Source organism: Notolabrus celidotus, chromosome 4, assembly GCF_009762535.1.
Source record: "Notolabrus celidotus isolate fNotCel1 chromosome 4, fNotCel1.pri, whole genome shotgun sequence".
NCBI lineage: Eukaryota > Metazoa > Chordata > Actinopteri > Labriformes > Labridae > Notolabrus > Notolabrus celidotus.
The window spans coordinates 35,647,087-35,661,265 of record NC_048275.1 but is presented as its reverse complement, the minus strand read 5'-3'; the positions used below and the strand labels follow the sequence as shown (position 1 = coordinate 35,661,265).

At 41.3% G+C, this 14,179-nt stretch overlaps 1 protein-coding gene across 2 annotated transcripts; it reads left to right on the top strand.

Moving 5' to 3' along the window:
• Nucleotides 1–756: 756 nt before the first annotated feature.
• On the top strand, nt 757–10,564 carry csgalnact2 (chondroitin sulfate N-acetylgalactosaminyltransferase 2). Of its 2 annotated transcripts, none has more exons than XM_034682264.1 (8): nt 757–895; nt 2,537–3,382; nt 3,466–3,682; nt 5,079–5,180; nt 5,263–5,441; nt 5,547–5,641; nt 7,269–7,350; nt 9,202–10,564. In XM_034682264.1, the coding sequence occupies exons 2-8, from the start codon at nt 2,731–2,733 to the stop codon at nt 9,492–9,494; spliced, it is 1,620 nt and encodes a 539-aa protein (XP_034538155.1). In that variant the 5' UTR covers nt 757–895; nt 2,537–2,730; the 3' UTR covers nt 9,495–10,564. The 2 variants fall into 2 exon arrangements, with proteins under 2 accessions (XP_034538155.1, XP_034538154.1); XM_034682263.1 differs by having other exon boundaries at nt 2,527–3,382.
• The last annotated feature ends 3,615 nt before the right edge of the window (nt 10,565–14,179 follow it).

The following is a 14,179-nucleotide window of genomic DNA, read 5'->3' as shown; positions in this document are numbered from 1 at the left end:
TTTTTTATTTTTTATTTAAAAAGGCATGAAAAGAAGGAGTTTTCTGTATAATATAAACATTATCACGAGAAAAATAATTCTGGATCTCGAGATAACAAGCTTTGTTTTCTTGAGATCTCAGTAAACTCAACTCGTTATCTCCAGAAAACAAAGAAAATCAAATGTATTCAATCATGTCCTATTAGGGCTTCCATTGATTGTAAACTTTATTTTATGTTCAACTCTTATCCTTACCCCTTTTTATTTATTTATTTAAACTATTTATATTCTTCATGTTAATTTGATGCTTTAATTGGAAGCCCTAAAAGGACATGACTACCAACCCCAACTTTAGTTATCACGAGAAAACAGAGAAAATAAAATGTACTTAATCATGATCTTTTAGGGCTTCCGTATAAAGCATTAAATTAACATTAAGAAGATAAATAGTTTAAATAAAAATAGTATGGATAAGCATTAAATTAAAAAAAATAAAGGCTAAGAAATCAATAAAGTTGAGTAGATAAATAATAAAAAAACAGATAGTTAAAATGAATACAATAATTAAACAACATTAACATCAATATAAACATTATAGAATGTTAAATAAATACGAATAAATACGTTTTAATTATATTTCCAATGAATTTAACATAAAAGTGTTTCACCAAATACATTTAATATTTAATCTTCAAATCTTCCTCTTCTTCATTTTCCCAGTTAAGAAGTTGAAGCGTGTGTGCGCGTGCGTGTGAGGATGATGATGCCATTGGTCAGCTCTTCACCGGAAGTAGACATCGGCCCAGTCTGTCAGTATGCTCCGTGGCATTCTGCTACACAGCCTGGATCCAACTGGACAGTCTGGACTGTAACAGCTGCTGTGGGCTCAGACACACCCGGACAAAGACCGGATCAGGTGAGGTCTTGGTTTTACATCCTCAGAGCTGCCGAGCCGGCTCTCAGTCCGGGAATCAAACATCGGGATCACCCGGAGAAGCTCGGGACTTAGCTCAGCTAGCTCCAGGTCTTAGTCCGCTTCCTGTGTAGATTTTTCAAAATCATTTATCCTAATTTATAAAAATGTTTTAATGTTTGTTAAAGAAGCGGATTATGTGTTGTTCAGGTCGACGATCAGTGACGTAGCAGTTTAAAGATCAACGTAAAGACGTAAAACAAAACAAAGAGACAGAATGATAAACAACAATCCCAGCACAGCGCTCACCTCTCTATTTATCATTATAGCTTATCTGAAACAAACATCTGAGATACCAGACTACAAAACAGAATAAAAACTGCATGATTTCGTGTGATCAGGCCGAAGCTTTGTGTTTGTTTGTTTATGAGGCATTTTAAATGATGTGTGGTAGCTGCCCAATGCTAGAAGCAGAGGATGTCCTGTAGGAGTCATTTATCGTGTGTTGTACCCAAACTGATTCACTGTAATAACCTTGTGTTCGATAAACTCAAGAAAAGGAGTCTCTCTCAGCACCCTTTATTTCTATAGAATGCTTTTATTCTGAAAAGCCCGTCCTTTGACCGGATACAGGTCTTTACTGTCTCACCTTGGAGCTCGCCCACCAGATTCTCTTGGTGCTGTGTAGCTTTGAGCTAGCAGCAAATGAAATGAAATATATTATTTAATAGTGTTCACTAATTAAATTATTCAAAGTGTGTGTATCTGCTGAACAACTCAACTCAACTTTATTTATATAGCTCCTTTCATACATATAAACATGTAGCCCAAAGTGCTTCACTGAATAACAGAGACAGAAAACAACAGCAATGGTAAAATTATAAATGGAAAGATTATGAATAAAATACTTAAAAATAAAATAAATCAATACAGTAAAATTAATAAAATAAGTAATAGTGGAAAGAAAAGTTAAAAATGAGGTAGCGTTAACAAGATCAGATGAATTTAAGAAATAGAATAGATAAATAAATGTTAAAGCAATGATTAAAGTAATAATGATAATAATGCAGTCGAGGGCTAAAAATAAATTACTCCAAATTAAAAGCTAGATTAAAAAGGTAAGTGTTAAGTTTACTTTTCAAAACAAGAACAATGTATTCAAAAATAATTATAAACTTCTACCTTTTTCTCCATTATCTTGAGATAACGAGAAAAATAAGTTGCGATCTTGACAAAACAAGTGAAATTAACTCATTATCTCGAGAAAACAGAGACAATAAAATGTATTTAATAATGACTTTTTAGGGTTTCCATATAAACCATCAAATTAACATTAAGAATATGAATAGTTAAAATAAATAAATAAAAAGAGTAAGGATAAGAGTTAAAGATAAAATAAAGGCTTAAAATTCAATAAAGTTGAGTAGATAAATAATAAAAAACAGATAGTTAAAATTAATGAAATAATAAAACAACATTAAAATCTACAGGAGCCCTAAAAGGACATGATTAAATACATTTTATTTTCTCTGTTTTCTCAAGATAACAAGTTAATTTTATCTTGAGAAAAAAGCTTGTTATCTCAACTTCTCTTTTGTGGTTGAAGATTCTGGACTCACTGTGGTTCTCTGTAGTTTCTCACAGGTGGTCATCTCAGGATTCACACAAGACAAATGTATACGAACAAGTCGAAGCCAACAAACCAGACCAGCACGGTGACATGATGACAGATTTGCCCCCCAGGCCTCTGAAATGATGTGCGGTGGCACATTGCAGCGGATGTAATCCAAAGGGAAAGGGAATGAAGACTTGTCAGCAGCAGCCTTTATGCTAGAGTGATGCCCAGGCGGGGGTTCCCACTCCAGGGCCGGGTCCGCTGGCTCTTCCTGGGCATCTTCCTCCTTCTGGTGCTCATGCTTTTTGCATACCTCCTGGAGTGCACCCCTCCTGCAGATGCCAGCCTGGTCCTGCCAGGCTTAGCAGGCGAGACCTATGGCAAGGAGTACTACCAGGCCCTCCTGCAGGAACAGGAGGAGCGTCACCTAAACCGTGCTGCCAGTCTCAAGCGCCAGATCGCCCAGCTCAAACAGGAGCTGCAGGAAATGAGCGAGAAGCTAAAACTTCTGCAAGACAAGAAAGAGCTCCCCGGGGTGCAGGGCTTGACCGAGACTAAAGACCAGGAGCCAGGAGACCTGCTGGAGTACCTGCACTCACAGATTGACAAAGCTGAGGTCAACACTGCGGCACGCATCCCCAGTGAGTACGCTCTGGTGCCTTTTGAGAGTTTCACCCTGTCCAAGGTGTACCAGCTGGAGATGGGACTGACACGGCACCCTGAGGAGAAACCTGTCCGCAAAGATCGCAGGGACGAGCTGGTAGAGGTCATCGAGGCAGCGCTGGACATCATCAACAACCCTGATGAAGAGGATGGAGTTGAGGAAGACATGCCAATGCAGAGACAAACGTACACAGAGAGTCACTTTGCTGAAGGTAAAGTCTGCATTAGATGCTTCTATTGAAACAGTCTCTTTGTGTAGTACTCACTATCTTCTTCTTCTTCCTCTCGTCTGCAGGACTTTACAGGACCGAGCGAGACAAGGGGACGCTCTATGAGCTCTTCTTTGCCAAAGAGGAATCCAGCAGCTTTCGTCACGTCACCCTCTTCAGGCCGTTTGGTCCCCTGATGAAAGTCAGGAGCACATCTTTAGAAACATCCGAACTGATCATTAACATCATTGTGCCTCTGGCAGGCCGGGTAGACACTTTCTCACAGTTCTTAAACAACTTCAAGTAAGACTCGAGCACAAATCCTTTCTATCTGTTTCACATGACGCATGCTCAAATGTACACATAGTGGAAACCAATACTGACCCTGTCTGCATCAGGGATGGGCATTTCAAGCCAAAATACTATTCGATAATCATTGGCATGTATTCAACGATTATTCGAATAATCACCTCATTCATCCATTCAGAAGCTGAGAAAATCACAGCGACTTTCGCTAATGTTTTCTTCTTCTTTTGCTATTTAAAGGTGACATATCATGCTAAATGGACTTTTTAATGGTTCTCTACCTGAAATATGTTTCCCTGGCATGTCTACAAACCCCCCGAGAATGAAAGAAATCCATTGTTTTGATTTCTACACCTTTCTGTAAATGTGTGTGAAACGAGCCGTTTCAGACTTCAGTGTTTTTGTTACGTAACAACAATATCCGGTCTGTCACGGAGTCAGAGCTCGGAGCTTGTTCAGCCCATAGACTGTATAAAATAATACTGAATCCCTCCCCCGTTTTTCATTACCTGCACACACGTGTGCTAACAAGGAGCTTAGGAGGGAGGCATGCTAGTTGTAGGCTGTCTTAATAAACACAAAGGTCGGTTTTACTCCCCACGTCTGCAGATTTGAAGATCTAGTGGATGATTTTTATTTATCATGGATAAGTGCTAGCGCTAGTTAGCATAGCCACATAGCTACATGTTCGTAGCTGTGTACCAAGACACGTCGACATACTGATAAATAAAACAACAAGAAACACTAAATCTGTGACCAATGGTTCAGAAAGGTCCTGCTGCAGGCGCCTCTCAGTCAGGATCAGATTCTGGATCAGATTCAGAGGGTTGAAGTAACGTGATCTTTGAGCAGCCGTGTATATTCAGCCAACATGTAAACATTAGCTCAACGTGCTGGAGAGCCGAGGCACATCCACTTCCTGAGGGGGCGTGCTCAGAGGGAAAACAGACTGTTCTGAGGAGGACTGAAGAAGAGGGTTTTTCAGGCAGACTAAAATCTGATTTCAAAGTGTTTTTTTGAGCATAAACTTTAAAGACATGTTTTGGGGACCTCTTAGATCATTGATGAAAAAAGCGTGATATGTCACCTTTAATGCAGTCAGCATTCTTCTTCTTCTGTTTGATAATGCGGTAAACAGACAGCTTTAAGACGCTCTGTTGCCACCGTCTGGATGGAATACCATATTACAACCAGGCACTGTAAAAAAAGATGAAAAATTGTACTTTTAAAATGAGAAAATATTAAAAGTAACTCTTTGATTTTTACAAAGTGACGAATATTTAAATATTCGAAAAATCCTTGCCCATCCCTAGTCTGCATCAACCATTTGTAATGACATATAACCCTTTGGGTCGTGTAATTAATGTGACACATTGATGATGTATGATTCTAGGGAGGTGTGCATACAGCGGGACAGACAAGTGCATCTCACAGTGGTTTATTTTGGACAGGAAGGTCTACAGGAGGTGAAGTCCTCATTGGAAAAACTCTCCAGGTTTGTTGTGTTTCATAAGAAGACTTTAATGTTTGTTTTACGTTTGAAGGTCATTTTAAAGTTTTCATGTTTTGTTTTTCAGGGAAGAGAGATTCCCTAATTACACTCTGATCCCCGTGGATGAAGAGTTCTCTCGTGGACGAGGTCTAGATATCGGAGCACATGCCTGGAAGAAAGGGGACGTCTTAATGTTTTTCTGTGATGTTGACATCCATTTTACTCTGGAGTTCCTCAACACGTGTCGTCTCCAAACTGCTCCAAGTAAAGCTTCACATCTTTCTATCTATTCTTATTGCGTACAATGACTGCTCTGTATCTTACAGTGTTCAAAACAGACTAATCTGTACCTGACTGTTTGTGTTTCAGATAAGAAAGTCTTCTATCCAGTCGTGTTCAGTCTGTACAATCCTGCTGTAGTCTATGGGAACATGGAGCTGGCTCCTCCCATTGAACTCCAACTGGTAAGCAGTGAAAGTCCACTCACTATGACTGGTTTCTAAACAGATCCTGGTGTCATCTTTGGTTTTGAGAAACATTAAGCTTCTTCACTCCAGGCGATTGGTTTTGGTCCCTAGGTGCAGAACAAAGCACGTACAAACACAGCTTTGTTCATTCTGCTCTCACTGAACTGACAGACTACAGACTCAAAACTCTCATTTTAAGTCTCAAGTCCAGATCTCCTTACACTGGCACAAACTGAAGTTGTTGTTTCTAGTGGTTTGTGTCTTTTTTTATTGGTTTATTGTTCTCTGATATGCCTTATTAAGGAACCTTGAGCACTTTAATCATTTTATCATTACTCATGTATTAGTTTAAGGATATTTAAGTATGTTCAACACTTAAAAGTAGTTGGCTTTCACCCCTCAATCAATCAATCTTTATTTGTATAGCGCCAAATCACAACAAACGTTATCTCAAGACGCTTTTACAAACAGAGCAGGTCTGGACACTCTATGTCAAATTATGAACAGAGACCCAACACCAAGACAGGATAAGACTCAGTCTGACCCCACCTTAATCCACCATGAGCATTGCAGCTTGCAGCATTTAGCTAGATACAGCAGAGAGGAAAAACTTCCTTTAACAGGCAGAAACCTCGAGCAGGACCAGACTCACGAAAAGGATAGAGGAGAATAAGAGAGAGAGGGGGCAGTGATAGTGATGAGACGAGTAGTAGAAGCTGTTGCTGCTGGAGTCCAGTACGTCCGTATCAGCTGGAGTCTGGAACGTCCACAGCAGGAGGACGTCTACGGCAGCTCAGAGGAACCTACGAGACAAGGGAGCTCAGGGACTCCAGAAAGGTCTATGGTTAGTAACTTTAATGGGACAGGGAGAGTTAAAGTGAGAGACAGGCAGAGAGAGGAGAGAGAGGGAAAGACAGGATCCCAGTGTGTCAGTCTAAGCCTATAGCAGCATAACTAAGAGCTGGTCCAAGCCTGATCCAGCTCTAACTATAAGCTTTATCAAAAAGGAAAGTTTGAAGCCTACTCTTAAAAGCAGAGAGGGTGTCTGCCTCCCGGACCCTGACTGGTAGATGATTCCAAAGGAGAGGGGCCTGATAACAGAAGGCTCTACCTCCCATACTACTTTTAGAGACTTTAGGTACGATGAGCAGGCCTGCATGTTGGGACCCCTATGTATTCTTTCATGTTACGTCTGTTTCGTAACTCTGTATGACAACATCTAATACCTCACTGGCTGCACAACAAGCTTACCTACAGGCACAAATAAAGTAACCTGAACTTGATCCCCATGAGTGTAAAAAAAAAAAGCTGATTTATACTTCTGCGTGGAACAGAGGGCGTAGCCTACAGCAGAAGTCCACGTAGCTCCATTACCTCCGCAGAGGCCTTCGCACGTAGCTGAGGCGCACCTCCTCCAAAATGTAACTACAAGTAGAATCAACGCGGACCACAAGCTCTGTGACTTTCCCAGAAAAAACTCCCATGACATTTCATGGAGTGAAATCGGTTTATTTCAAAACTGCATGTATTGAACGCAGGATGCAAAGTGTTGTTATGATGTTGAAATATCAACATTTGTTTTTGTAGTGAAATACAAGATAACATTTTATTTTCTTTCTAATAGATTCACAAGAAAGACGCTGGATTCTGGAGGGATTTTGGTTTTGGAATGACTTGTCAGTATCGCTCAGATTTCCTCAACATCGGTAAGAAGTCATCACTACATGTGTTTCATAAGTATGAGTGTGTATTTGATTGTTTAGGGTTACATTTGATGTTTTTGTGAAAAGAGAGGGTGATTATCAACCAAGCGGCAACCTACGGCCACGAGAATTGAAGCCAATGCGGAAGTGTTAAAAACTACATTTCATCAATTGTCCACTTGAGGCTGGCTGCAGAAACACCAGAAACCACATACACACTCATTCAAAGAAGACGATCTTTACAGCAGAAATAAACATGTTTACAGTCTGGTACAAAAGACGAGTGTAGTCTGGATAGCTCATTTCTCTATCAGCACACACTGTACGGGGGTGAATTTTTTCATAACGCTGCAATTTCGAAGATATTAAGATTACGAGTGTTTCATTATGAGAGGCACAGCTGACTTGATTGACAGGCGAGAACACTGTAGCTGTTGGCTAGGAAAAGGGGCAGGTACTATAAGTTTATCTTCTTCCTGTTCCTGTTTGTTCATGGACAGTGTGTACATATTTTGTGTATCAAATAGGGATGTAAATTTCAAGTATTTTTCATGATCGATCTTTGGGAATGTTAACGATCAATTATGGATTAATCATTTAAAAAATGTAAAAGTTTTCCATGTCAATACAATGCAAAATGCGTTTTTTCCCCTGAATCAAATATTCCTTCTTGACACAGTGTATATAACTGACAGTACTGAATATCTACAGATCGTATTGAGGTGTTCAAAATGTTAAACTTGGGCTGTTTCCGAAACGGCCTGCTGCATACTACTTACTAATGTAGTAGGCAGTAGGTATTGCCTACTACATACTGCGTTTGAATTTAGTCTGTAGTATGACTGTTCTGTCCGATCTGTCATGCAGCATGCTGAGCCAGAATTCGCTGGATTTCCGGTTTCGGAAAGTGGAAGTAAACAACGGCGAAGCCGATAAATAAAATGATTATTTAGCATCCATTTATGATTTAAAAAGTTAGGAAGTGGTTTATATGTAATTTGATAACTTTCACAGCACCCAAAAACAGATTTCCTCCTGTCAAAAAAATGAGGAAAAAGAAAAAGCGGAACGAGCGCTGTGCATTATGGGAAACAGTACGCGAGGCAGACTGGTCCGATGCATACTGAGATATTTTCCCATATCAATAGACATCCGGGGAGTTTTGGCTTCCTGCAGATTTTGCTCTTGTTCACATACTACTTACTACATACTGAATTTTGGACATATCAGTACGTACTGCTAGTATAGTAGGCGATTTCGGAAACAGCCATGCTGAATATCAGCGTGTGGAGCAGGCTCATAATCTCTGTGAACATACAGTCATATAAAGTGAAGGCTCAGACTTCAACAAGGGAACTGAACAGAAACATATTTCAGACTCACAGAGTCCAGTTTTCTGTCTACTCACTCTTAATGAGAAACACAAGCATATAAACATGGTCAGGTGTCAGCTGGGAGCGCAACTGGGTCATAATCAGTCCGGCAGCAGAGAAAAAAAGCGCTCGTGGAGACCTGTCACTCAGCTGCAGCCCCCAGCTGAGCATCTCCGCTGGGAGCATCACCTTCAGTCAGCTGATTCTGAAACATGCTTTAAACTTCAAACATCTCCCTGATAGCTGAACCAAATATGACACAGAGTTTGTTCCACGTGATAGAAAATCAAAACAAAATAATGTGTTTGAGTAAGTTCTTAATCATTTAATCGATACTTTATTATTAATTGTTAACATCCCTAGTATCGAATATGTTTGTTGTCAAACACTGCAGTGAGCAAATCAAATTCTTCTTCTGAATGAATAAGTTACTCGTCTGTAACATGAACTGTCAGCTTACTCACTGTTTGTTTCCCTCCAGGTGGGTTTGATCTAGAGGTCAAAGGCTGGGGTGTGGAAGACGTCCACTTATACAGGAAGTACCTCCGGAGCGACCTGATAGTGATCAGGACGCCGGTGTCCAGTCTCTTCCACATGTGGCACGAGAAGCAGTGTGCGGACGAGCTGACGCCGGAGCAGTATCGCATGTGCATCCAGTCCAAGGCGATGAACGAGGCGTCCCACTCTCACCTGGGCATGCTGGTCTTCAGAGAGGAAATCGAGTCTCACCTCCGCAAGCAGGCTTACAAGACTCAGAGCAAAGCAGAGGACTGAGCCGGCTCCGACATATCCATACATTTGATCACCTTAACACTGTGAGGTGCCGACATCGTCACCGCACGACAGCAAAGACCTGTTTACGTGGATCTCTCTGCATTTCACCGCACAGTCACAGACAAATGAATGTAAAAAATCAAACGTGGATCAATGTGAAAATTCTACACACGGTACAGAGCGGAGCAGCAGCAGACATGAGCGCTCCAACAGTTAACTTTAACCCTCTCTGTGTTGATTTATCTGATGGAATTAGACTGATGTTGTGTTTTCTGTATGAACTAAACTCAAGGCGCACGCTGGCGTTATGGAGGGAGACAGAACTTCTCATGATGCCTGCTTCAAACAGCTCCTTTATCATTTTGACTTTTCTATTCATTACTTTCTTTAACTGCTACATGTAACCTCTGAAGCTCGCTCAGCTGATTCCTCCTCCACAGAGAGGCACCCAGCTCTCAACATGTAAAAACTTTACTAACAGATCATTCGAGCGCATAAGAACAAGCTACTTCCTATTGATTCCAACTTTTTTGCAAACTAGAGATCAAAGCAGCGATGTATTGTTGCGACTGAGTTATTGAGTACCTGTTTTATATCGATGGTTTCAGAGTGATGTGGAACAATCTGTGTTTCATGACGATTGTTTACCTTTTCTCTGGTTTCTTCTTCAGGTCGGTAAATGAGATGTAGTCCTGCAGAGACGTGTATGTGGACTGTTATTATTATTGTTCTTGACTTAATGTCACTCGAGTCCAGAGAGACGATTCACAACACTCTGACTCTTAATGCTGAGATTGTATGAGGCTGAATATCACAGCCGTACATGTACATACTTTTCTAATAAGGCTTGTTCTATACATACGAGTTAAATACTTTGGTTGTACGTGCCTACATGCTTGCCGTGATAGGAGATCTCAAAGCTTTGCTAACTGTTGTAGGTCATAATTTTATTCCGTCTTGTTAGAAGAGAGGATGATAGCTGAACGGTTCAGTCGGTGAGGCTGAAACTCTTTACAGAATGGGCAAGAGGTGCTTTATTTTTCTCACCATTAAAGCATGTCATTCTCCTCCTGGAGTGTCATTATTTCAAGTTTCCTTAAATACAGGTGCAGCTCAAAAAATTTGAATATCATGAAAAAGTTCAATTTTTTTCGTCACTCATTTCAGAAAGTGAAACGCATATATTATATTGATTCATTACACATACAGTCATGGCCAAAAGTTTTGAGAATGACACAAATATTACATTTTCACAAAGTCTGCTGCTTCAGGGTTTTTAGGTGTTTTTGTCAGATGTTTCTATGGTATAATGAAATACAATTAGAAGCATTTCATAAGTATCAAAAGCTTTTATTGAGAATTACACAGAATTCATGCAATAAGTCAATATTTGCAGTGTTGACCCTTCTTTTTCAAGACCTCTGCAATTCTCCCTGGCATGCTGTCAATCAACTTCTGGACCAAATCCTGACTGATGGCAGTCCATTCTTGCATAATCAATGCTTGGAGTTTGTCAGAATTTGTGGGTTTTTGATTGTCCACCCGCCTCTTGAGGATTGACCACAAGTTCTCAATGGGATTAAGATCTGGGGAGTTTCCTGGCCAAGGGCCCAAAATCTTAATGTTTTGTTCCCCGAGCCATTTTGTTATGACTTTTGCTTTATGGCAAGGTGCTCCATCATGCTGGAAAAGGCATTCTTCATCACCAAACTGCCCTTGGATGGTTGGGAGAAGTTGCTCTCGGAGGACGTTCTGGTACCATTCTTTATTCATGGCTGTGTTTTTAGGCAACATTGTGAGAGAGCCCACTCCCTTGACCGAAAAGCAACCCCACACATGAATGGTCTCAGGATGCTTCACTGTTGGCAAGAGACAGGACTGCTGGTAGCGCTCACCTCGTCTTCTCCGAACAAGCCTTCCTCCAGATGCCCCAAACAATCGGAAAGGGGATTCATCAGAGAAAATGACTTTACCCCAGTCCTCAGCAGTCCAGTCCCTGTACCTTCTGCAGAATATCAGTCTGTCCCTGATGTTTTTACTGGAGAGAAGTGGCTTCTTTGCTGCCCTCCTTGACACCAGGCCTTCCTCCAAAAGTCTTCGCCTCACTGTGCATGCAGATGCACTCACACCTGCCTGCTGCCATTCCTGAGCAAGCTCTGCACTGGTGGTGGCCCAATCCCACAGCTGTAACACCTTCAGGAGACGGTCCTGGTGCTTGCTGGACTTTCTTGGAGCGCCCTGGAGCCTGTTTGGCAACAATTGAACCTCTCTCCTTGAAGTTCTTGATAATTCGATAGACGGTTGACTGAGGTGCAATCTTACTCGCTGCTATAAACTTCCCTGTTAGGCCCTTTTTGTGCAATGCAATGATGGCTGCACGTGTTTCCTTGCAGGTAACCACGGCTAACAGATGAGGAACAATGGTGTCATGCATCATCTTCCTTTTAAAGTGTCCAGTCACTCAATCATGACAGATTGATCGCCAGCCTTGTCCTCATCAACACCCACACCTGTGTTAATGTGTGTGACACCTGTGTGTCATTGAAATGATGTTAGCTGGTCCTTTTGTGGCAGGGCTGAAATGCAGTGGAAATGTGTTTTTGGTGATAAAGTTCATTTTCAAGGCAAAGAGGGACTTTGCAATTAATTGCAGTTGAGCTGATCACTCCTCATAACATTCTGGAGTATATGTAAATTGCCATTATAAAAACTGAAACAGCAGACTTTGTGAAAATTAATAGATGTGTCATTCTCAAAACTTTTGGCCATGACTGTAGAGTGACATATTTCAAGTCTTTAATTCTTGTAATTTTTGATGATTATGGATTACAGAAAAATGAAAACCAAAATTCAGTGTCTCAGAAAATTTGAATATTGTGTAAAAGTTCAATATTGGAAACTCATGGTGTCACACCCGAATCAGCTAATTAACTCAAAACACCTGCAAAGACGTCCTGAGACTTTAAATGGTCTCTCAGTCTGGTTCAGTAGGGACACTATCATGGAGAAGACTGCTGACTTGACAGATGTCCAGAAGACCGTCATTGATACTCTCCACAAGGAGGGGGAGACACAAAAGGTCATCGATAAGAAGCTGGTTGTTCACAGAGAGCTGTATCCGAGCATATCCATAGAAAGTTGAGTGGAAGGAAAAAGTGGGGTATAAAAAGGTGCACAAGCAGCAGGGATAACTGCAGCCTGGAGAGGATGGTCAAGCAGAATCCATTCAAGAATGTGGGAGAGCTTCACAAGGAGTGGACTGAGGCTGGAGTCAGAGCATCAAGAGCCACTACAGCACAGACGAATCCAGGACATGGGCTACAAATGTTGCATTCCTCATGTCAAGCCACTCCTGAACCAGAGACAACGTCAGAAGGGTCTTACCTGGACTAAGGAGAAAAAAGGACTGGACTGCTGATCTGTGGTCAGAAGTCCTCTTTTCAGATCAAAGTTTGCATTTCATTTTGAAATCAAGGTCTCAGAGTCTGGAGGAAGAGGGGAGAGGCACAGAATCCACATTGCTTGAAGTCCAGTGTGAAGTTTCCACAGTCAGTGATGATCTGGGGTGCCATGTCATCTGTGTTGGTCCTCTGTGTTTTCTGAAGTCCACAGTCAATGCAGCCATCTATCAGGACATTTTAGAGCACTTCATGCTTCCTTCTGCTGACAAGCTTTATGGAGATGCCGATTTCATTTTCCAGCAGGACTTGGCACCTGCCCACACTGCCACAAGTACCAAAAGCTGGTTCAGTGACCATGGTTTTACTGTGCTTGATTGGCCAGCAAACTCGCCTGACCTGAACCCCATAGAGGAGCTATGGCAGGGGCGTCAAACTCATTTCAGTTCAGGGGCCACATACAGCCCAAGTTGATCTGATGTGGGCCGGACCAGTAAAGTCATAACATAATAACCTATAAATAACGAGAACTCTAAATATTTCCCTTTGTTTTAGTGCAAAAAAGTAGAAGTACATTCTGTAAATGTTCACATTTAATGAACTATCTTTCTACAAAAACGGCTGTTGTATTTATTGCCATGATTAGTCTCATAGTAGGGCCAAATATTTTACTCTTTAAGCCCTGAAACCTGCTGTGAACACACCAAACACACAGGTTACACATTCACCTGACACAGAGTGTAATGTTTACTGCAAACAGATAGATTATACTAAGATTTATTTTACTAAGGTAAAGTTGATTATTCTGGACCCCTCAGCTCCAGCATGAACAGTGTTACTAGCTAGTGCTAGTAGTTAGTGGATCATCTTATAGTGCTCTAAAAAGTCTTTATGAATCTCAACCGGATTATGCAAACAGCAAGTCATCTATTTTCTCACTTTGAGGAAAAAAGTGCCGTTCAGGTGCGCTCCATCAGCACTATGATTTTATGTGACCCTCAGGGGACAATTTGAAATAGTAGTTACTTTCATTGAAAAATTGCAGTTAATGTCTTCTATGTAATTTTTTCACTTTGCAAAGTCGTTCTGCGGGCCGGATTGGCACCTCTGGCGGGCCGGTTTTGGCCCGAGGGCCACATGTTTGACACCCCTGATCTATGGGATTCAGGTCATAGAGGATCTATGGGGTACTGTCAAGAGGAAGATGAGAGACACCAGACTCAACAATGCAGATGACCCGAAGGCTGCTATCAAAGCAACCTGGCTTCCATTACACCTCACCAGTGC